Source organism: Neodiprion lecontei, chromosome 3, assembly GCF_021901455.1.
Source record: "Neodiprion lecontei isolate iyNeoLeco1 chromosome 3, iyNeoLeco1.1, whole genome shotgun sequence".
NCBI lineage: Eukaryota > Metazoa > Arthropoda > Insecta > Hymenoptera > Diprionidae > Neodiprion > Neodiprion lecontei.
In genome coordinates, this window is record NC_060262.1 from 16,682,934 (window position 1) to 16,705,005 (window position 22,072).

The 22,072-nt window shown below is 36.8% G+C and overlaps 3 protein-coding genes across 7 annotated transcripts in view; 2 read left to right on the forward strand and 1 right to left on the reverse strand.

Moving 5' to 3' along the window:
• Positions 1-9,268, reverse strand: part of LOC124293598 — a 43,064-nt gene extending 33,796 nt beyond the window's left edge. The window contains exon 1 of the mRNA XM_046735006.1: positions 9,230-9,268. The gene's annotated coding sequence lies outside the window, so the exon portion shown is untranslated. The remainder of the gene's footprint in view (positions 1-9,229) is intronic.
• The window catches only part of LOC107225884 (GPI inositol-deacylase), a 223,323-nt gene extending 201,840 nt beyond the window's left edge, over positions 1-21,483 (forward strand). The window contains exons 7-11 of one of the 5 annotated variants that reach the window (XR_006903466.1): positions 355-783; positions 8,141-8,554; positions 14,297-14,692; positions 18,705-19,827; positions 20,024-20,505. Coding sequence is in view for 3 of the 5 variants with exons in the window: in XM_046734978.1 (XP_046590934.1) it covers positions 355-783; positions 8,141-8,554; positions 14,297-14,692; positions 18,705-18,984 (1,519 nt within the window). In the remaining 2 variants the exon portion in view is untranslated. Of the gene's footprint in view, positions 1-354; positions 784-8,140; positions 8,555-14,296; positions 14,693-18,704; positions 19,828-20,023 lie in introns of those variants that run through there. The other 4 variants (XR_006903467.1, XM_046734977.1, XM_046734978.1 and 1 more) reach the window with 4 other exon arrangements.
• On the forward strand, positions 9,650-13,094 carry LOC124293596 (tigger transposable element derived 5-like). Its single transcript, XM_046734999.1, has 2 exons — positions 9,650-11,380; positions 12,477-13,094. The coding sequence occupies exons 1-2, from the start codon at positions 10,876-10,878 to the stop codon at positions 12,605-12,607; spliced, it is 636 nt and encodes a 211-aa protein (XP_046590955.1). The 5' UTR covers positions 9,650-10,875; the 3' UTR covers positions 12,608-13,094.
• Positions 21,484-22,072: the final 589 nt, after the last annotated feature.

A 22,072-nucleotide genomic window follows, 5' to 3' on the forward strand; every position in this document is an offset into this window, starting at 1 on the left:
TTGTTCTGTGCATGTCGTTGCACGCCGCACGGATAACTCGTATGCTTAAGGCGCATTCACATCTGCGCCTTTATAAATCCTTAAACCTAATTTACATAAATCGTTTTTAAAGTAATTAATCTTAACAAACATGTACCTCTTGCATTTACAAAACTCATCAGAATATTGATCATATACTGGTACTGCAGTTCACCCAGTATCTGACAATGAGTGAGAATTCCGAGAATTGATTTCACGTTTAGAAGAGTATTTGATTGTATAGGTATAAGCATTATATATAGTTCAAAAATTCAGTCATCAATTAGCGATTTGTAGTATTATTGTTTAACTTCGTGTACTTTGAATTGTCAACAGTGAATGGGGCTGGAATTTGACGAACAAAAGTAGAATAACCCCGGATGGCACGTATAAGAAGAAAACGGCAGACTTGGATCTGGCGGAGTTGAAGGCACAACACTTGACGCACGTTATAATCAGAATACCATCCTCTAGTTTTCATAAAGGGCTATCCATTGACGTAGACCTTCATCGAAAGAGTGATAGAATATCAAGTTTCCAAAATAAACATATTTTGGCGTATTGGGGTTTCGGAAAACTAGGCACAATAGTATCAAACATTGGAGATATTCGATACGAAGTGGATCTGGACAGTAATACGAATTCCGTATTGCTTGAAGTAATCAACGTTCAGTGCCATCAACAGAATCATCGCCATCACGCAACAGTTGAGCTTTTCGAGCCATGGTCTAATGGTATCAGTCAAGTTCGGCACTTTGCTTTTGAGTAAGCTTTCTTTTTATTATTGCGCCAGTATATACTAAAGTCACCTGTAGCTTCTCACTTTTGTTCTTTCCGTATTTGCAAAATGTTAAATCTTGCTTTTCTAAGTTTTGGAGGTATTATTAATATTATTAAGCTTTCTTTCGATTATTGTAGCGCAAGTATATACTAAAGTCACATGTATCCAATTATATTTGTCTATTATGCTGAACGTATTTGCTAAATGTACCATATCGTGGAAGTATATTTTTGAATGTCATCAATTTTGAGGGTAAAAATCAGTTTCCACGTCAGCATCTCGTTCCGGAAATTTTCATTTTCATGAGTTGAAGTTTTTTTATTAACCTCATTTCGCAACTCACCGTGTTCCATCGATTTCATCTAATGCCGCACTGTCTAACATGACCAATTTTGATGCAATTGTAGAATGTGATGCTACTTCTAAATACAACTACCTGTATATTTTTTGTTATCGATATCGCTCATCACGCGAAGTTCGAAGCCGTTAAATTTCAAATTATGGAGCCACTCTAAGTATGTGAAAAAATGACAGACAATTGTGGCCAAAATTAAAGAATTCTGACGGTCCAGAGAAATAAATTTTTGTATAGCTGAGAACCAAATTTATTGATACCCTGAATAGTTGTTAACTCTGGAATGATTTGCATATCGAGCATTTCATGTCAATTCCAAGTCCTGACTCTCATAATTTTTTCTGACATTTTTATAAAAAATTCTCTACATTCAGTAACTGTCACAGGTAGTGAAAAAAACCCTTTATTGTAGAATCCAAAAAGTACGTAAAGTTCTGCATTTTATTGTAATTATTTTGTTATAAGACCCATGATGGCAAACGATCTTCTTCTTAACCAAAACATGGAAATATGTTCTTTTTTCCTAACAATTATCAATAGTATATTGTGTTACCAGTGCGAAAGGTGGGTGATATTCGATAAGTGTCAAGTTTGCAGCATGAACCGCAAAAGCGAGTTCTGCGTTCACACGAATACGAGTGCGAAGTTGATGGCACGTGTCAATAGAAAATGCTACAATCTCACGAGTGCTAGTGAGAACGCAGCATGTACCAAGGCGAGCGCTCTGATCAAACGTGTCAGATATCGCCTAAAATGTATGACACACGATTTTGTTTTGCAACACCTATGAAGAAAAGTTTTATTTGCGAAGTAAGGAAGGTGCCACTGAGCACGCGTAGAACTTGGCAGTTTACGCTCAATGATACAGTGCATAAAACTACGTTAATCGAAAGAGCGCATGCGCCAAAAAAAGCCTTAGTGTATAAAACCGAGCATTTTAGTTATACGCATGCACCAATGTTGTTTTATTGCACTATTCGAAACGTTTTACTCCGCATGGTTCAAAAGTATAATTCCGAAGCATTTGTTAAAAATAAAACTTATGGTGCTCTCCATGCCAACTCGATAAATGGTTAATTATGACATCTTTTAATTTTATTACGGATTTATTTTAATGCTATTACGAGCCCTCGTAATTTTCCGAAAAAATTCTCAAATTTTTTTATTAATCGTCTCTATCCATGAATTTTTAAACCCATCTCAGAAACACCCAGATTAAACCAACAAAAATAACGTTCCGTTTTCGCAGTAAAACATTTTTACATAAGTTTCACAGTAAAAGGGCGTTTTTGTCCTCTTTTTAAATTATTTTTTCTCAAATTTCAATAATGTTTTCTATTTGTATACTGTAACGGACAGCTGTTCAAAATCACATCAATACCAACGATGCCCGTGACATACACAAAACATGTCAACAACTGACACAGACACCTGATCAAGACGACCATCGATAGCGACCGTAACCTGCTAGCATCCAAAATAATAAACAAAGACGACGGACGCTGACCAACGCATACCAGGACGACGACCCACAACGGGACACACCAATAGGGAAATGACGTCGACAGGATCATTCAACAACAGCTCCGGAGGAATATAAAACTGGCGCACCACGAAGAACGGTTACCAGTTGTCCGGCAAAGCGCCGAACTGCGTCACACAGTTATTAGTCCAGTTGTCCGGCACAGCGCCGAGCTGCGTCATATTGTAACGCGGCGTTTCTCATCTAGAGATCATTATCGAATTTAGCTTCACGAGGTTTAGAGAGGAAATTCAAGCACAGTGCTTATTCTGAATTGTAGCAAAGATTATCAACATTAGAGTCCACGATAGCCCGGGACCAATAGAAGAAATATTGAGTAGAGCCGCGTATTTAACGTTTGAGCTGTAGGGAGATTTAGGAGCAGAACCGACGAATTCTGTTAGATTTATTATTTCTTTAATTTTATTTTTTATTTTAGTTCTCTACGGTTATATTTTGACAAACCTTATTTTTGTCTACAGACAAAGACCATTGTACTTGGATTAATCGCTATTAAACATGTGTTATAGTTAAACATACACTCGTCTGTCTCGCTGTCAACGCATTCCGCATTCCAACGAATATATAACTTTATCTTGAAAAAGGGAGGGAAACAAAACCAACAGTCAGCCAAGGATTTCCCTGGTCTGAAAGGTTAGCGGTGTTTTGGGTCAATAACCGATAATAAAATATAGGCAGGCGACTCTGTTTACTCCGAGTTCGCGATTAGAAGGTAGTACTGGGAAACCCGTATCTCCGACTACGTGACATACGCTTCTTTCACTTGTCTCCAGTTGAATCAACGGCCTACAAGCCCTTGTCTTACTGAAGGGAGCAACGGGCGGAGGTGCTTGTTCACATTCCTAGGCGGCTTTGGTGATACCTAAGTCCGTATAGTTCGACTATCAAGGGTTTTTGGGTCTGATAAGCTGATCCAGCTTTTACCCATCGGAGAGGATTCCTTATAAATCTATTAAATTTGACAAAAAACACACTAATAACGGGTTTATCACATAGGCTGTGGCTCAAGATAAACCGCACCCGTTACAATACTTGTTCCAAATCTATTATAATAAATATCGCATCTTTGATTTAATTGATAATTGTTCAAAATTGTTTCTCTAATCGTAAAGCACACTTACGATCTTTTCCAAACCTTCAGAATAGATTTTGAACAGGTATGAAAATAAAAAAAAAAATTATTTAAAAAATTCAGAAAGTTATTAAAAGAATAGAATAACACGTCATTCTACACTAAATTTTACGTGAAAATTTTCTATTTCAAGAAGGTAATTTTTTTTCCTGATTGACTGAAACCAGTTTGAGTATTTTTAAGATAGGTTTAAAAATTCGTACGGTAAGGCCCGTGATCGAAAAATTTCAAATTTTCAAAAAATGTTCCGGGGGGTCGTACTAGCACAGGAAAAATCCTTGATGGAATTAAGAAATATCAACTGTTTACTGAGTGACGTGAAACGTCACATACTTATGTTAGAAGAATAACATTGATGAAAATAAGTCATATTAAAAAATAATGTCTTTGTAATATCTGCTTGGGAAGCTGTATTTCCGAAACCCGTGGAGTGTGTAAAATATGCCCTATTTCTGAACGGTGTGGTAAAACGACGTTGATGCATGCGCAAAATACATATTAGGACTTTCATTAAAATATATGTACTTCCGAATAACTGAATTTTATGCATCATGTCACTCACCGTGAATTAACTCACCCCAAGTCTATGCGCTATGAATGGCACCTTCGCTACTTCTTAAATCGAACTTCCTTTCACAGGTTTTGGAAAAAAATAGCAGTTGTCGCTTTGGCTCGCACTGCGTTCAGACACTAGTACTCATGCGATTGTAATACTAGCCTTTGCGGTTCACGCTACAAACTTTACGCTCATGAAAAATCGCTCACTTTCAGCACTTGTAACACAATATATTATTTATCATGGTTCGGTGAAATAAAAAATCTCCCAGGTGTCTTGACGTCTAGAAGGAGATCGATTGCCACCATGGGTCTTGTGCCAAAATGATCGGATTAAAATAATACATTTTCAGTAATTTTTCAACTTTTAGCTAATTCGGCAATCATTACTCGTGGCATGTTTAACCCTTAGCGGCAACATGGGGTAACTCATTACCCCACGCTGAAAAACCTAGTTGTACAAGACGTATGGGTGTTTTAAGACTTCTAACCGATTGTTTCATATTTGTTGAAGAGTTCTTCAACATTTCTAATGATTTTTATCATACTTGTCTACTACCGGCAGATATCGTTACTTGTATCAATTTCAAAGGTTTTAGAACTCTAATTTCACTGGGCTAACTAGTTACTCCGTGTGGCCCCTAACGGTTGAAAAAAAATCAATTTAGGTGTTTTAGAGGTCGTACTATACCCACAAAATATTTCGGAAATATATATAATTCTGATGGTCAGGACTTAATCCAGTTGACACGGATTATCTCATGTGCAAGGTGTCCTAAAAGTACTCAAATCCTTATCTATACTCCGTTCATTGATAGAACGATATAGTATCGTGCATGATCGGGCAGCGTGGGGGTTGGGTGGGGATAGCAAAGCTCGCGATTCAGTATCGTACCTATAATATCGTACACATGTGCCCTGTACCAAAAGTTCACGCACTGTAAAGGGACTTATAGGTGAAATAATATGTACATCGCAGTCTCATTATATCTCGGATAAATTTATTCTACTTCCTTGTCCTTATTTTCTGCCATCGGATGTATTAATCAACCAGAATAACAAAATCACAATTGAAATTTTACAAATTCAAACTCACTCGCAACTTTGCAACGACTGGCGCTTGACGGTTTGAAATCGACCATTAGGTTTGAAATAAAAGATTTGAAGTCAATCCTTTATAGGTTTGAAATTAACCGTTAGATCTGAGTAACTGGGTACCTTTGTCGGCTGTCGCCGGGTCTCTAACTAGCTGCGCGACCCATTCGGTAACCTGGCGGGAGTAAAGTGGGCGACGCATTGGGTGGGATCTGACGGAACTGGACGCGTTTCGCTTCTTAAGCGTGTCATTTTCTCGGCGAACGGAGTGTAAATGTAAAATTTTATACTTTATCGATTTCGAGGAAGAAATATCGGTTTTCTAATTAAAATTATCAAGTTGACCTTGATTTCACCCCGACACTTAATCTAAAGGTCAAGTACAAGGTCAGGATCAAGTCTACCTCCATAATTCGGACAACTTTTACGTATTAATATTTTCCATGAGAACTCGATCCTTAGATCTGTGTCTCAGAAAATCGATGACCGATATACGAGACAAATCGTGACGACAGATTTATAAAGTCGGAGAAATATGATACTGATGAAATCTTTTTCATAAATGGGCAAATTTTTATTCGACTGATTTAATCTTGTTCCTCAAATACTTGGAAAATTGACAACTCAACTAAAAACTTGACTTATTGTCTATAATAATTTTACCAAAGATCCACACCGAAAGACTAGTTGTTTAAATAACCAAGCCGAAAATCTGCTTGTTTATCGCCTTATCGAAATAAGTTTCTCATAAAATGCAGGTCGTTTATTTTCAAAGTCAAAAAATAATAGCATTTTTGAATACACTCAAGTTCGTATCGCCTATCTTATTGTTTAGGTATTATTCGTGACCTTGTCGTCTTCTAGTAAGAAAAAATTTTTGTCGGTTGAAGATCATTTTACATCAGTTTGATTTTATTTACAAAACATTTAAATTCAACGTTTCGGTCGGGCCCTGCCGACCATCTTCAGGCTAAAATAAAATTATAGGATTGTTTTGTTTAACATTCTTTACATCATCCTTATATAGAGTAATGATTAGTAAAATTTTGTTTATAAATTCTAAAAGTAAGTATATTTATTATTCAAAAACCATATACTGTCATGTTATTAAGTGGCAGCAAAATCATGACGATTCGGTTTCCTTATTTTAAATCTATAATAGTTTGTGTCTTTAATTTAAAAATTATAAATTAAAATATAAGCACTTGTTAGAAAAGGGCAAAATACAGGGTTTAGAATTGGAATATAAATTATAGGAGAGCGATGTTACAAAAATTACTTACGAATACGTGACAACCTTTTCCGCTTTGATGTTGTTTAAACGGCATGATGGAAGGAAGTGACAGGAGGATTGATTACGATCTATTACTAGAATCGATAGTTCGATATAGTAGTCAATAGTCGAAAGTGAGAATTACCATAACTGTTGTTAGGCGTGGAAATTTTAAACTATAGTATATCTGATTATAGATGACTTAAATTTTGTATATCCGTACGTCTATTAACGGTATTGTTGTTTTTACTAATATGTATCATCTCTTTGATATTCCGTTTATACCAGTTTGGGTGAGATGTTAAAACCTTTGCCTTTTCAAAATCAAAATAATGTCCTAATTGTAAAGCATGAGCTGCTGAAGCACAAGTATCACTGTCATGACATTTAATATTTGATTTGTGTTTGGATATTCTTTCTTTTCTCTTTTTTTTCTTTTTTTAAAATGTTGTGGTGATAGATCGTAATCAATCCTCCTGTCACTTCCTTCCATCATGCCGTTATACAACATCACAGCGGAAAACGTTGTCACGTATTGGTAAGTAATTTTTGTAACATCGCTCTCGTATAATTTATATTCCAATTCTAAACCCTGTATTTTGTCCTTTTCTAACAAGTGCTTATATTTTAATTTATAAATTTTAAATTAAAGACACAAACTATTATAGTTTTAAAATAAGGAAACCGAATCGTCATGATTTTGCTGCCACTTAATAAATAGACAGTATATGGTTTCTGAATAATAAGGTATACCTACTCTTAGAATTTACAAACAAAATTGTACTAATCATTACTCTATATAAGGATAATGTAAAGAATGTTAAACAAAAAAATTCTATAATTTTATTTTAGCCTGAAGATGGCCGGCAGGGCCCGACCGAAACGTTGAATTTAAATGTTTTATAAATAAAATCAAACTGATGTAAAATGATCTTCAACCGACGAAAATTTTTTCTTATCATCTTATTGTTAACCTTAATTCATTTTCGGTTGTCACAATCATTTTTCAGTATATTCTAGTGACGCACAGTGTTAATAAGTGCATATTGAAAATTGTTTTGCTATTGTTTTACAGCTCATATGCGCATATTATGTGACTCATTGTCAGTTACAACCAAATTAGTGGTCCCTTACCCAAATCTTCGCTATTTTGAAATGTACCCGGTTCTTAATTATTTCAAAATATAATCAAGATTTGATTGCTGAATAATTGTTCTGTGTACTGTAATTCTCTGCGTCGTATTTTTAAGAGTCACAGGACTATGTGGCATTGATCATATTGCATTTGGCGATTAGTTCGTGTTGAAATACACAAAAAAGTCACATTAGACAGCACCTGTATGAGATTTTCTTCTATGATAACTCCAAACCTCAATTTTTCATTTCAGAAATCTGGTGCCAAAAACTGTAATAGTACAAACAAAAAATGCGGCGAATAGAGGCAAGGGTGTTGGCAATATGGCTCTCAAGCTAAAATTTACATTAGATCCAAAATGTAAATATACCATTGAAGTGTTTAGTGGTGGGTTTATAGAAACCCTGAGCACCGCAGTGAGAGATCGTTGGCCAAATGTTTATGGGGTCATGTCTGGACTCCTACTACTTGCTTTAGCAAAACAAGTAGATCATGAAATCGGATTGATCAAATCTACCATCACCACTGTAATCACGTTAGCTTTGTGCATTGGTATTGGCATTGGCCCAGAAGGATTTGTGTCCTTGGCTCTTCTACAGATATTTGCAGTTGTCATTTGCTGCGCTGTTATAATATTTGGTTCAACGGTATACAACATGGCCCAAAGGTTTGTATTCGAACAAGCATGAATATACACATACAGAAATTGATTTTACGACAGCTAATTTTTCTCCTTAGTCCATAACGTTAGCCCGTTAGAGAATTTCAACCCACAGGGTATGGCCATTTACCGCTTGGACGACGTTCTCCATTGCCAACGTAATCGACTAGGGAGAGAAATTAGGTGTCGCAGAATCAATTTCCGTATGTGTACACTGATACAGAGTTTCAATAATACTTGTAATTACTCCGTAATGATTTGTCGGGTGTATTCACAGCAGAAAGTTCAGTTAGGACTCATCTTTTCGCAAATCGTTTTAACGCTAGAAAAAAGGTACCCAGTGATTTAATTATGCTAAGCAAGAAGGGTCAGAGTTTCAGATTTAAAACAGATTTAGTGTCCGACTGCGCATGCGTGGACCTTGTCGTCTTTTCATGCACGCTGGCCATCTTAAGCTTCAGCTGTTTGTCGTGACTTATGGGGGTTATGTAGGTAAGGCGAATTTTTGAGGTTAAATAGATTTCACATAGTTGATTCAGTGATTCGCGAAGGCTTGAAAAACTTTTATTGTTGACTGCCTAATGACTGATGACTATTACGAGTTAGTCCAGGAACTTGAGGTAAAAAATAGGCTCATCTTAGGAAAAAGTCCAACCAAGCTATAAATTGGTATACACTTACCTTTCAGCTCTCCGAATAAGGTGTGAAAAATCCCCAGAATTCGGTTCTACGCATAACTTGTGACAGCCCAGAAACGGTGAAAAAAATTACTTTTTTTCGGTTTTTTACGAATATTTTCGTACCCGTCGATCTTACAACTATAAGATATACTTATAAAAAAAAGCAAGAAATTCTCCACAAAAAAGTATAATAGAGTTTATTGATAGAACTAATAATTTCCACCGAAAAAGTTGTGAAACAACAGACTGAGTTTGCTAGTTACCGCGCCGCTACGTCCTGCGTTCTGTGTGGTGGCTTCATAGCAGCTGCGCCTCCCCTCTGACGTCAGTGCATCGATTGGGGCCCGGTTTATACCTGCTATGCCTGTTTTTGCTAGTGCGGTGCGTTAGATGCTCAGTCCCAAATCGTTTCTACGCCACACTGGACGTATATTATATCGCGTTTTCAAGGCAATTAATCATAATGGAACAATTGTGCGGTATTTGTAACAAAACTCTTGCAAGTGACGAATTTGTAACAGTTGAGCGGGGAATAGATAAGTTGAAGGTTGTGAGTGGTGAGAGAAATGATGGAATAGCACTGTTTAGTGATGTGAAATCTATCCAAGTGCACGTGGCCTGTCGTAAAGACTATACTCGCGAGTCCAGTATTAACGCTTTCAAAAGGAAACGTGCTATCGAGGATGCTGTTGGTTCATCGGGATGTAGTCCTCCCAAAAGCAAGATGCAATCGTCCGCACCATCTCTCGACTTTACGAAACTTTGTATTTTTTGCGGAAACGAGGCTGATGAGGAAAAAGAAAAAAAAAGCGTAAAGAGCTCCGTAAAACGATTAAGCACGTTGCAACAATCGGATTCAAAAAAACTGTAATGCAGATCGCCGAAACAAGAAAAGATGCTCAGACCTTGGCTGTTAGAAAAAGGATAATCTTCGAGACAGATTTGGTTGCAGCCGAAGCAAAATATCACAGCAATTGCTTTATCCATTTTCTTTCACCAGGCACCGGAAAAAACAGGTCGCCTCGTGGATGGCCGAATTATCGCAGCTATAGAAAATATTTTCGCCCACATAGAAAATTATCATTACTGTCAATTTACCTTCACTAAATTGAAAGGAGTCCTCGAAGATTTTCAACCAGACGATAAAACTATAAGAACGAAGCTTAAGGACCGGTATAGGGACAGAATTGTCATTACGTCAAAAAGTATAGGACCATCCATTATTTGTTTTCGGGATATGCAGTACAATATTCTCAATAAAACATGGTACGAACTTGGTATCTAGAGAGGTGATGAGAGGAATTAACAACAATAGAGTCAGGGCGGCTAGGTGGTCTAGTGGAGTAAGGCTCCGGTCAAGCATCTCTAGATACAGTCCAACCTCCCAATAAGAAACCAAAAGCCCCTAAGGGAAAGAGTTTTTCGTATATCTCGCATACCCCCACCTGGCGCGCGCTCCGCGCTCAGTGATACTGTCCGTCTCTCTCACTCTTTTCCGCATGCGATCCTCTCAATAAGAAACACGCTCGAACAAGTTCCTACTTGTTATTCCCATCGCTCATGCAAAAATTTTTTTGACTGCGCGTGGACATTTATCTAGCGAATCTTTGTTTCACGTCTGAATTTCGATCATATAACTGTCTTAAAATGACCGAAACGTTGAAAAAGCGTAAGAGATCAGACTGCAGTGTACAAGTCGAAGAGAATGTTACGGAATCTCCGCCACAAAATGATATTAATTTAAACAAACAGGTTGCTGTGACCAAACGTAATCGATATACGTTTGAAGAAAAGAAGAAAATTTTGGAAGAGTGTAAAACCCTGAACTCTCGAGAACTCTGTGCGAAATACGGTTTGAATAAAAGTGTTCTCAGCAAATGGAGATCCAATGAGGAGATAATAAAGAATGCCGCCAAAACGAGCCATTCGAAAACATTGAAAAAAGTTTCAGAAACAAATGAACGTGACGCCGAATTATTCATGTGGCTTTCTGATTGTCGTTGCAAAGGCATTGCAGTTTCTGGACCAATGCTGTGCCGACAAGCTCTCGTGATAAACTCTCGAATCGGCGGACCAGAAAATTTCAAAGCAAGCCACGGGTGGCTAGAGAAATGGACGAGACGAACCCACATTAAAAATTTAAAAATCACCGGTAAGTATTATCACAGGTCACAGGTGATTGGAAATATAGGGGAGGAAAAAGATCGGAGCACCTAACAAAATATGTATAGTTTTGTGTTAGTAAAAACACTCTTTTACCTTATTTCCTCTTTTTTCCTCGTAATTAAGGAATATCTTTGTGTTTTACTCGAAATGTATTGCGAAAAATTGCGACTCTTGCATTTAGATTAGAAACCTGGCCTTTGTGAGGTTTATATGTTTCATTCTATGATTGTTTTTCGGGTTATTCAAAATAGAATTTTCATTATTCTACTTTTTACTTAATTTAGCTTTTTACTTGATTCTGAACTTTCTTTTACTCTCTTTGTTACTCTCTGTTTTTATGTTCCATGAAATCTTGTCAACGTCCACATATATCTGTCAAATACATAAATACAAAAAGATTCAAAACAACTTTTAAATTTTGTGTTACATTCACACACGCACACACATATACTCACGTACGCATCCACACATCAATTGACACCACAGCGTTCACTCTATTTTGCCAAAATATTTCCTTTCGGGCTGGTTTCTTAACCAGAGTTTTCGCGCACAAAAATCTCGAGCTCGGAGTTCAAGTCGGAGTGGGGGAAGCGCTCGAGTGAGGAACTGGGAAAAGTTTCTTATTGCCGGGTTTCTTATTTGGAGGTCGGACTGTACCAGGTTAGATTCCTGGCTCCGGCGTTAATTTTTCGAAATCACCAATTTTTCAAATTTATATCTCCCAACAATGAATTTTCTCGTAACTAATGATACCGCACATCCGCATATCATTTATTTGACGGCTTTGACCGTCATGCGTGTGCTTCCCATCGGAAGCGTAAGATTCCAACATGTAAACATTCATCTACATACATTCTTACATCGGATGCTCAAGAGACGAAAACTTTCTATTCGTACAAAATTAAAACTCTTGTTTTCGATGCTCTTATTCTAACATCATAAAGATGTAAAAGTCTACCGTAAAAAAGTTGATCTTGTCAGGCTATACTCTAATCTTTTTCTTCGTGAATGTTTAGGAATACGTAACTAAAAAAATTAAGGTAGTTTATGCAACGAATTTCTGACAGCTTATTCTCTTTCAGTTGCGCCCTCTCCTTTCTCGAATTGTTCTTCATTTCCCCACGGGACTGGTGGGACATTCCAAGATTGCTCGGAATCATCAACGGAATCGGAAAGAAATTATCGTGGACGAACTGCAGACATGATAGTATAGCTAATGGCGGTACACTTCTTGTGTAGTGGCTCCAATTTACCTTTTTTATTTTCAATAATGATCTCCTCTATGAAAAAACGAAGAGATTTTGGAATCGAACTATTTACATCGGCAAACATGTGCGTGCTCGGAGGATAATAGTCAGTTTCACAAGCTACAGAACGTATATCCTGTCGAAGAATTGCTGCAGCTGCTGGCAAAACTCGATAACGTTCTTCTTCGGCGCTGCTTCTTTTGTTTTCGTTAATTCCTCTCATCACCTCTCTAGATACCAAGTTCGATTCCTGGCTCCGTCGTTAATTTTTCGAAATCACCAATTTTTTAAATTTATACCTCCCGTTAATTTTGTACACTTGAATATACTATTATTTATACCTGAATGTCTATAAAAATGTCAAATCGAGAAGATACCGCACAAAAACTTCAATTTCGATCATTACATGCAATTAAATATCCATACAACATTTCTATTAGAGATTCAGTACCAGATTACATAAAAACTGTTAGTGTTATTAATAAACTTTATTTCACCTTTTTTATAGAGCAATTTTCGCTCTTCCTTTTTTATAAGTATACTTTATAGTCCTAAGACCGACGAGAACGAAGATATTTGCAAAAGACCGAAAAAAAGTAATTTTTTTTTACGGTTTTTGGGCTGTCACAAGTTATGCGTATAACCAAATTCCGGGGATTTTCCACACCTTTTTTGGAGAGCTGAAAGGTAAATGTATACCAAATTTTAGCTTGGTTGGAGTTTTTCCCAAGTGAAATCCTAAAGTTCTTGGACTAAGTCATCATAACAATATCATTTGAATTCGGCATTTGGCACAGGAAAATTTGACATGTCAGATCTCGTTTCAAGTAAGGTAGGCTCCCTCGCCTCATAGACGAAAATATTGCCGCGGTACGATGTTGCTGACTAATAGGCCTCTAGCGTACCTTCACAAGCAAAGAAAACGTGTTTGCATTGCTGTGTACATGTACGGAATGACCATTAAAGTTTTGTCAGGCATACACGTTAGGCGGCGCTGATGGGTGTATACGTACAACGGTCACACACACACTAGTAACGTGCTTGAAAGGTACGCTAGGGGCCTATAGGCCAATGTTACGCATGTGCAAGTAAGTTCCTCAGCCTGCTAAGTTTTACCATTTTCCATCTGCATTTGATCATTCCATTAAAATAACATTGGAGGAATTTCGATGAATATTAATTTTGTCAACTCTCAAAGGCATTGTTGCGTCCTGTACATGGACATGTGATATACACTGAAACAAATGATCTAATCTTCTTAAATCAGAGAATATTTTTTTTAGTTTTGTCAGAAATATCGGAATACAAAAGGCTCGCAGAACACTTTCTTTACTTAATCTTCACATGTGTTGGTTTCCGTCAAAAACTCGTTGACGCCTGCAATCAAGTCCTGATGCAAGTTTCTGATAAAACGCAATCATGATCTAGCCTTTCGGTGTGTCTGGGTCTGATCTGAATACCATTATTCATTGTATGATGTGTCTTGAATAGGAGACGAAAAAAGAACAACTCATTAAGGTCTATCAATAAGAGCAAATGAAGAATTTTTGTTTGCAAAAAAAAAAAGAAAAATTCATGACTTTCTACTGTGTACCACCCCCCACCACCCCGTAAAGATTTCCTCATGCAATTAATAACTGAATTTTATTCATCAGGTTTTTAACACGCGCTCTGAAGTTTTCGCCGATATGGTCAGAATGGTTGATAGGAGGTTTAATTCAACTGCCTCTGATTGCTCCTACAATATTATTGTCTATGGTACCTGTCACATGCGGAGCTTTATCCATGTTCACATTTATCGGACTACAATTCCTCAAACTCACAAGATTATACGAGGATTATCTAGAAGAACTGTTATTAACTTCTCTGCGGTCTAATTTCATCGATAGATTTCGAGTTAATAGAGAAAAGCCAAGTATCGAGGAGCAGATTCAAAGTGACAGTCATACGGATGGAAAACAGATTGTATTTCAGTTGATACTATTCCTAACGTGGTGCATCGCTGCCATTCCTGCTATACCTTCAGTCCTCACATGGGCCAAGAATTACAGGTGATGAATCAACCCATGATCTACGAAGTTATTTTATAATGTAGAGTAATTCATGAGTTCTCAAGAATTGACATTTTGTAAGTGTCATGGAGTTATTGAAGAGAAATGGAGAATACATACTATTGCCCAGATAAAGGAACAAAGGTCTCTTAGTTAAGATTACTTGGTGTCAAACTCCAGCATATCGGGTAGCAAACAACTAGTAATCACGAGAAAAGTACCCAAGGTGTACTTCACCGATTTTCTTCATTCTGTGATATGTTGCCATAGACGTAGAAAAATAGATGGAGCTTTCATTCATGGCGGTCCTAGTGAATAAGAAGCAAGAGAGAGAAAACCTTCGTATTCTCGCGGTCTCGCTCTGTTCGCGTATGCGCGTTTAGGCAGTTGCACGTACAGTAAAAGATATACGTGTATCGTGTGATTATTGTGGGGGCATATGTGGGTATGTATTAAAAATAGCTGGATATAAAATATATTCATTCTGTGTAACTTATTTCTTATTTTTATTTTAGATGTAATATTCCATAATTAAAATTCACTTAACCAGTTGAATTATCAACTATCACACTACCTTATTATACTCATTCTGTTATACGTATTTTCTTATCTTACTATTATATTATAATATATTATATTATATTATACCGTCAGTAGAATTTATTAGATTTTAGAAACTATGAGTCTAGTATGTTGACTTCTTGTTCTACGAATCGTGTAGTTTTTCGAGGAACTTATATGATATAACTTCACTGTTGAAAATGAACACATTATGGCCCTGATTAGCTGGTTACGATAGTCTGCAGGTATACTTTACTCTGTCATATGGCGTATATCATCGAATTTGCTATTGAGAATTTTGTTCGGGCTTGTAAGCAACCTCTCCTTTGCGTTATATGATCATGAATCTTGATCACTTTTTTTTATGATCAATCATAGATCAACGACATCTGATGAAGCAGCTACAAGTCTGCCCCTACAATTTCTATTTGTAGTAACGATAGACTTTAACTGCAAAGTAAAATATTCACGCAGTAGGTGCATTTGACGAATTTTTTTAGTTATTAAGCCACAAAACCATTTATTTATGTATGCAAAAATGTGTTCTGCATATTCGATCAGATTCCCATGGTTACAGGTTATATAATTGTGTTAGACGATATCAACGCCGAAATCAGGCTAAAAAATGTTGTCCGCCGCCCCTATCGCTTTTTCAGGGCTGTTATCTATGTATAAAACTAAAGTCTTGTCAATTTGTGTGCTATTAGCATTTTCTGAAGCCTGTACATCAGATCGCATAAGCAATCTTTTGTAGCCATTTTTGAATTCTACAGCAGTCGAATTATTGTTGAATCTACCTGTACTACGCACAGTACTAAAGAAAGTTTCCAGGTGGTCCTGAGAGTTTATAAGTCAATAAATATCGCATGTTTTCACGTTGAAGTAGTATTTAACTAATTTCAACAATACTTGGTAAACATACAAACAATCCAAGAAAATGTGTTTTTCTGTTCGAAAATGATATTGGCCCGTCTGGTCCTTGGAACGTTTTTAAATACTTAATGAAACCAGAAATGTTGTTTCGAACTTCTTCTAAATTTTCTCTACGTACAAACACTTGTGTGAGATTTTTCCATATCAAATTTCTAGTATTCAACATGTCAAAAATGCTACTGTTAGGTACACAAAAATGCGACGTAGCGGTGGAGTTTTCGAATTCAGTAAGTTGCAAGTCTTTGCAAAAAAAGTCAAAACATTGGCCATATTTGTGCTCAAACCTTGAACTACGAGAGAAACCTTCATTTGCCTTTTTCAAATCAAAGATGCAGTTGCTGAAACTTAATAGCGACGTACAGGCCTTCTTTTTTGCTGAAGTTTGACCAATCGTTCTAGATGTACCCAGTTTATATTATCATCTTTGTCGTCTTTTAATACACATATATGCAGATTTGCAAATGCGTTTCTTACGAGCTTTATTATGTGATAGGCATCCCAAAGAATGTGTATTCACTTGTTTGTGGCTGAGTTTGAAAAGAAATATTTCAAGCTAATAAAACTGAGATCTGCATCCATGGCATTGAGTATCGCAATCTTACTCGGTGCAGATGTACTATTGAGCCAATTAATTCAGCTTCAGTATCATGCAATTCAAGTCAACATTGACGCAGTACTTTAGTTCGTTCAGCCCTTGTGATACCTTTAATTAAATGATAGGCAATTGAAACATTTCAGTGGCCATTGAGACACACGGGCGAAAAGATTAGAGCATAAGAAGTTAGCGGGAGGTCACCACTATTGACGTTTGTTCCCACGTCATAAATCACTGAATTGTTTCCCACTAAATTCAGTTTCTTTTTTATTGACATTTTATCGATTCTCAAAATAAATTAAAATTTTTCCTGCTCTTTTACTTTCAATTCACTTCTGTTAAACAGCATTCTAAGCTTATTTAGTGATGCCTGGACTTCCGTCAACATTAGTATACCATTTAAAATTGTTTTTATATGAGGCAGGAAATTCAGGAAGGTTTGGCAGCCATAGGTTTATGCCTTTGTTAAAAAGAAGTTTGGTGCTATTGCGGACGATTTTAATTCTCTAGGGAAAATTCCTCTGTATTTTTTATTCATAATTCGCTGGAAAGCTTCTAGACAGTATTGAGAAAAAAAAAATAAAACCATGGTCATTCATCACTGGAAGCGTCAACATTAGTAGTTAATATACGTCGGTATCCGATGTGTTTGCGTAAGTGTATACGTGTGAGTTAGCGGCCGCAATGGTAACCGCAGTGCTAATTACCGACCCAATTGTAACTGCAATGATAATTACCGACCCAATTGTAACCGTAATGATAATTAGCCACCCAATTATAACCGCAATGATAATTACCGGCCGTAATGATGACCTCAATAACAATTACCGGCCCAATTGTGACCGCAGTGGTGACTACTGATATGAGCCTGAACTGCAGTGGTAATTACCGGCCTATTGGTGCCGGTATTCGATATTGAATATTAAAGATTTCACCATTCTGAGATTCGTGAGAATTATTTACAATGGATCATAGCGTCCTCAATTCACTGTTAAATGAAACGGTCGTCATATTACTAAAAACAAAAGTAGTACGCGTGCGCGGACAGAGCGAGAACGCCAGAACGTAAATGGTTTCTTTCTTTTCCTCCTTATTCGCTGGACTCCACGGTTTTAGCGGAGGTCCATGCTCCATCTATTCCTTTACGTCTATGTATGTGCAGTATATCAAAGAATATAAGACACATATTCGTTTACGTACTTTTTTTTTGCCGTTTCACTCTTTTAGTCGCAGAAACGACTAATAGTGGCACCCTTTTTTTTTTTCTGTTTTATATCCCACGTAAAATTATGAAATGAGACATGAAAATGAGTCAATATTTGTTGTACACAATAAGTAACAAAAAGCTTGCGTCATTTCTCTGGTAATAATATTTCTCGAATAAACGATAATTCTTGCAAATCGACAAATCAATTTGTCCACGGGATAATTGGGCAGTGTTAAATGCAACCGAAGGGTCATTTAGAGTATGATAAACGAAATAAATAATTTTTTGTTCGTTCATGAATTTGTTCTCAATGCAAAATGTTCATCTCGGGAGAAACATCCACGCCATATAAATTGAAAAACTAACCATCCTTGAAAACCGGAATTCACAATCCAGCAAAATCATTTGTAATTTTATGAAATTCGTTTCAATTCTTCGAGATCTCCGGAAACGACACTAAATTATTGCAATCTAATGAAATCGTACAAAACACCTACGATCTTTTGGAATGCGTGAAACCTTTCCAATGATGTAAAATCTTTCCAAGTTTATTGAAATAATCTTATGAAATCCCTAGAATAATATGAAATATTTGTAATCCTACATAATCTTGAAATTTTATGTGCACCAAAATTGATGAGTATATTACCCTTCAGTGAAATCTAAATTGTGACATTATATTATTTGCACTACATTCAAGTTGTAACTTTTTTCAGATTCAGTGTCAAATTGAGCACAGAAGACCCTCTCCTGATGGCTTGCTGGATAATATTAGTTACTTGTGGTTCGACAGGCATCAAATGGATTCCTCCCAGCACACCTGATTATTATTCACAAGCAATTGCGATTGTAATCCGAATACTAGGATGGACAGCGCTGGCAGTCACTGGAATTGGCTATCCCTCTCAGTACCAGTATTTAATGCCCCCGCTCATTGCAGTAGCCGTTGCTCTTATTACTATCCGTTCTTTTATTAAGATTTCTAGCTGGGCGTAATGACAAATTTTAAATATTACCTGACGTGGCATCGATCACGTAACTTCAATTTGGCCAAAATAGTTGCAAAAATGAAACACTGGCATGATCATGTTCAAGTTTCATTTGATGGAATGAGGAAGTTCTCAAGTTCTCCGAAACCAAAGTCGAGTCATATTGTGTACATGTCAATTACCAGAACTGACGTCTTTATTTGAGTAAACAACGCAATCAATTCTGATTTACCCAATAAGCTAAAAGAAAAAAGAAATTGGAAATGACACAAAAATTTGAATCCTGCTGCATTCATTTTTTGATCCCTTAAATTGAAATATTCGAAATTTGGCTCGCAAATTAGAATGGCTCATTATTCGATTCAAAAAAAAAAAAAAACGTTCTCATTGGTTGGACCTGATTTTTGCACAAAAAAACCAGAAGTGCCAGAACTTTTGGATTAGCCCCCGTTCCAATGATCTATGTCGTGATTATTGCATTATTTTCGACGATTTACTTTGCCTGAATTGATTAATTACTGAATACCGCTGAATGGCAGCGTTTTACCATCATTGGAACTTTATTAGAACGCGTAAGATTCTATCTACTTTTTCTGAATAATTAAAATAATATCAATAAACGGAAAAAATGTACTATAATTTTTATTTACAAGATTGAAAATGGATAAAAATGAATACATTTAACAGGGTGTATACTCGAATCTGAAAATAAATTTCCCTGACTTTTCCAGGTTTTCCAGAGAAAAAATTTCATTTTTTCCGGTCTCTTCTTCCACGATTACAGACAGATTTGAAGTGATGCTCTTCAATTTTTTAATTTTATATTCTCTTTATTAAACTTTTATATCAGGTACATAAGTCGAAAATGAGTACGAATTATACAATGTGATAAAACACAGAGTAGTTTATTTTTTAAAGATTCGTAAAAATGACATGAACTACGTGACTATAGGGGGGAGCTCCGGCCATTCATTCAAAGGCCTATTTCTTATCGAAACTTCATAAAAAAAAGGTTTACTGCAATTACATGTCGTTTGTTTTCGTAGGTGAGCGTCAAAATGGCTAAGTTCAAAGGAAGATCTAAAGAAGTGAGATTTTGACGTCATCTCCTTATCAAATTCAGCTGATTGAGAAATCAGCAGTTCCGAAAAAAAGCAAAAGATCGCGATGAAAAAAAGGAACGTCACAAAAAGAAAAGCTGAATCGAAATCGCGTGCCAAAAAAAACGACACCAAGTGCATAATTTGTGGCGAAACATTTGACGAGGACTGGATCCAATGCCACAAATGTCAAGACTGGGCTCACGAGGAATGCGTTGATATAAATCCAGGCGATTTATACTACACGTGTGACGGTTGTGTAGCCAAAGAACGATTTCGGAATTAAATATCGCAGTGGCCGGAGCTACCCGCCACTTTTTTTCGGAGGATGAATTTAAGCCAGAAATTAACATTTTTTTTTTAAGTTGTTGATAATTTATAATTTTTTTTGTTCGGATATTCTGTTGAAATATATCTTTGTTGAGATATTCATGCGATTCCGATTAATTATTGAACCTTAATTTGTGGCAGACACATAGAAATAGAAAACTGGCCGGGGCTACCCCCCTTTCCCCTGCTACGTAACGGAGACGACAATTGACTTTGTGAATAGATCAAAGAAACTGATATTTGATTCTTACTTACCGTTTGTATTAAACAATTTTCAATCAATTAGTCCGAGACTTTCTCTTCTTCAGAACAAGTTACGACTGCCGCTCGTCATTTGATATACGTAGTCAAGTTGTCTTATTCACCTCCCTAGATATCACACATCCCCCGGAAGTCTCTACTTCTGTCACCGACGCGTGGCGCTACTATGCGGTAGTGCAACGCAAGCTATACATTTCGCAATACAGGGAATTCCCCGCAACTTACTATCTATATTACTATGGGAGCGTTCCGATATTAGCTGGCAGCGCTACAAACTCCCTAGGACAAAGGTAGACCTACTCACGAACTCGGCAGCGCAAGAGAGATAAAAGATTGTTGACAGCATTGGGAGTGTGGGTTTTGAAGGTGGTGAAGTTGTCCACTTAGTTGATAGCAGGCCCACTCCTGCCGTGTTCAATGAGAAGGTGTACTCAAATAATTAACACTTTGATTCATAGTAACAAAGGAATTTATTAAAGATATAAAGAGTACAAGAGATGTGTAAGGCTCAAGCGTCGACACGTGAATGCCGCGCGAGAGTCAACATGTTCCCCTCTCGCCTTCTTGGCTTTCTCCTACTTCGCCGCTACTCCCACTCTAGCGCTTAGAGAGAGACAGAGTATCTATACCCCACAGGAGCTAATATCGGAACGAACTCTGTGTAATACGTGCATGAACTATGTGTAGTCTGAGTTTCGCTATAAGCGAGTTCTACTGCATTTCCGGAAATTTCCTGGTTTTTTTTTACTACAATTCTGAAACTCCCTGCACCTTTCCCTGACCTCCCGGTTTTCCAGGATCAGTACACACCCTGTTTAAGAATTTAAAATTTTAATAAGCAATAAAATATTTGAAAATCAGGTGTAAATCCAATTGTATATTATAGAATGAAAAAAGGCCATTCGGCATCGAAATGGAAGTAGATTTCTAATGATAAATTTCGACATATAAAATATTACGTAAGAATAAGTCCCCCACCCCCAAGATAAGGGCATGTAAAGATTTTTTAACCCCCCCTCCCGCTTGGAACCCTTACGTAATTAATGAATGGCCCCTGTCATGAATTTGATGGTATTTGTGATTTGTACCGAGAACAGGCTGCTATCTGACAACAGAAATTGGTCGGTCTTCGAATGAGTATTTCTGTACAATCTATCACAATTCTCACGTGTGTCGGAGACATCATTGAAGCATGCAGGGATATTTTTTAAAATTTCTTCCCTACTTGGAAAAGGTATTCCTTCTTTCAAGCAATTGCATAAAATATCAATCGTTTGAAGAATAACTTTTATACATCTAGATTGTTATGAGTATTTGAACAAGATGGCACAAATCGCATAAGACAAGTTATGTTTCAATTTCCTAAAAGTCATAATGATTTTGTTTCAATTATTGGATCGTTGA

Bases quoted from the DNA above. Each gene is read 5' to 3' on its own strand.
- LOC124293596 (XM_046734999.1), top strand. From the start codon at position 10,876: ATGACCGAAACGTTGAAAAAGCGTAAGAGATCAGACTGCAGTGTACAA. The intron at 11,381-12,476 runs GTAAGTATTATC...ATTCTCTTTCAG, and splicing joins TAAAAATTTAAAAATCACCG to TTGCGCCCTCTCCTTTCTCG.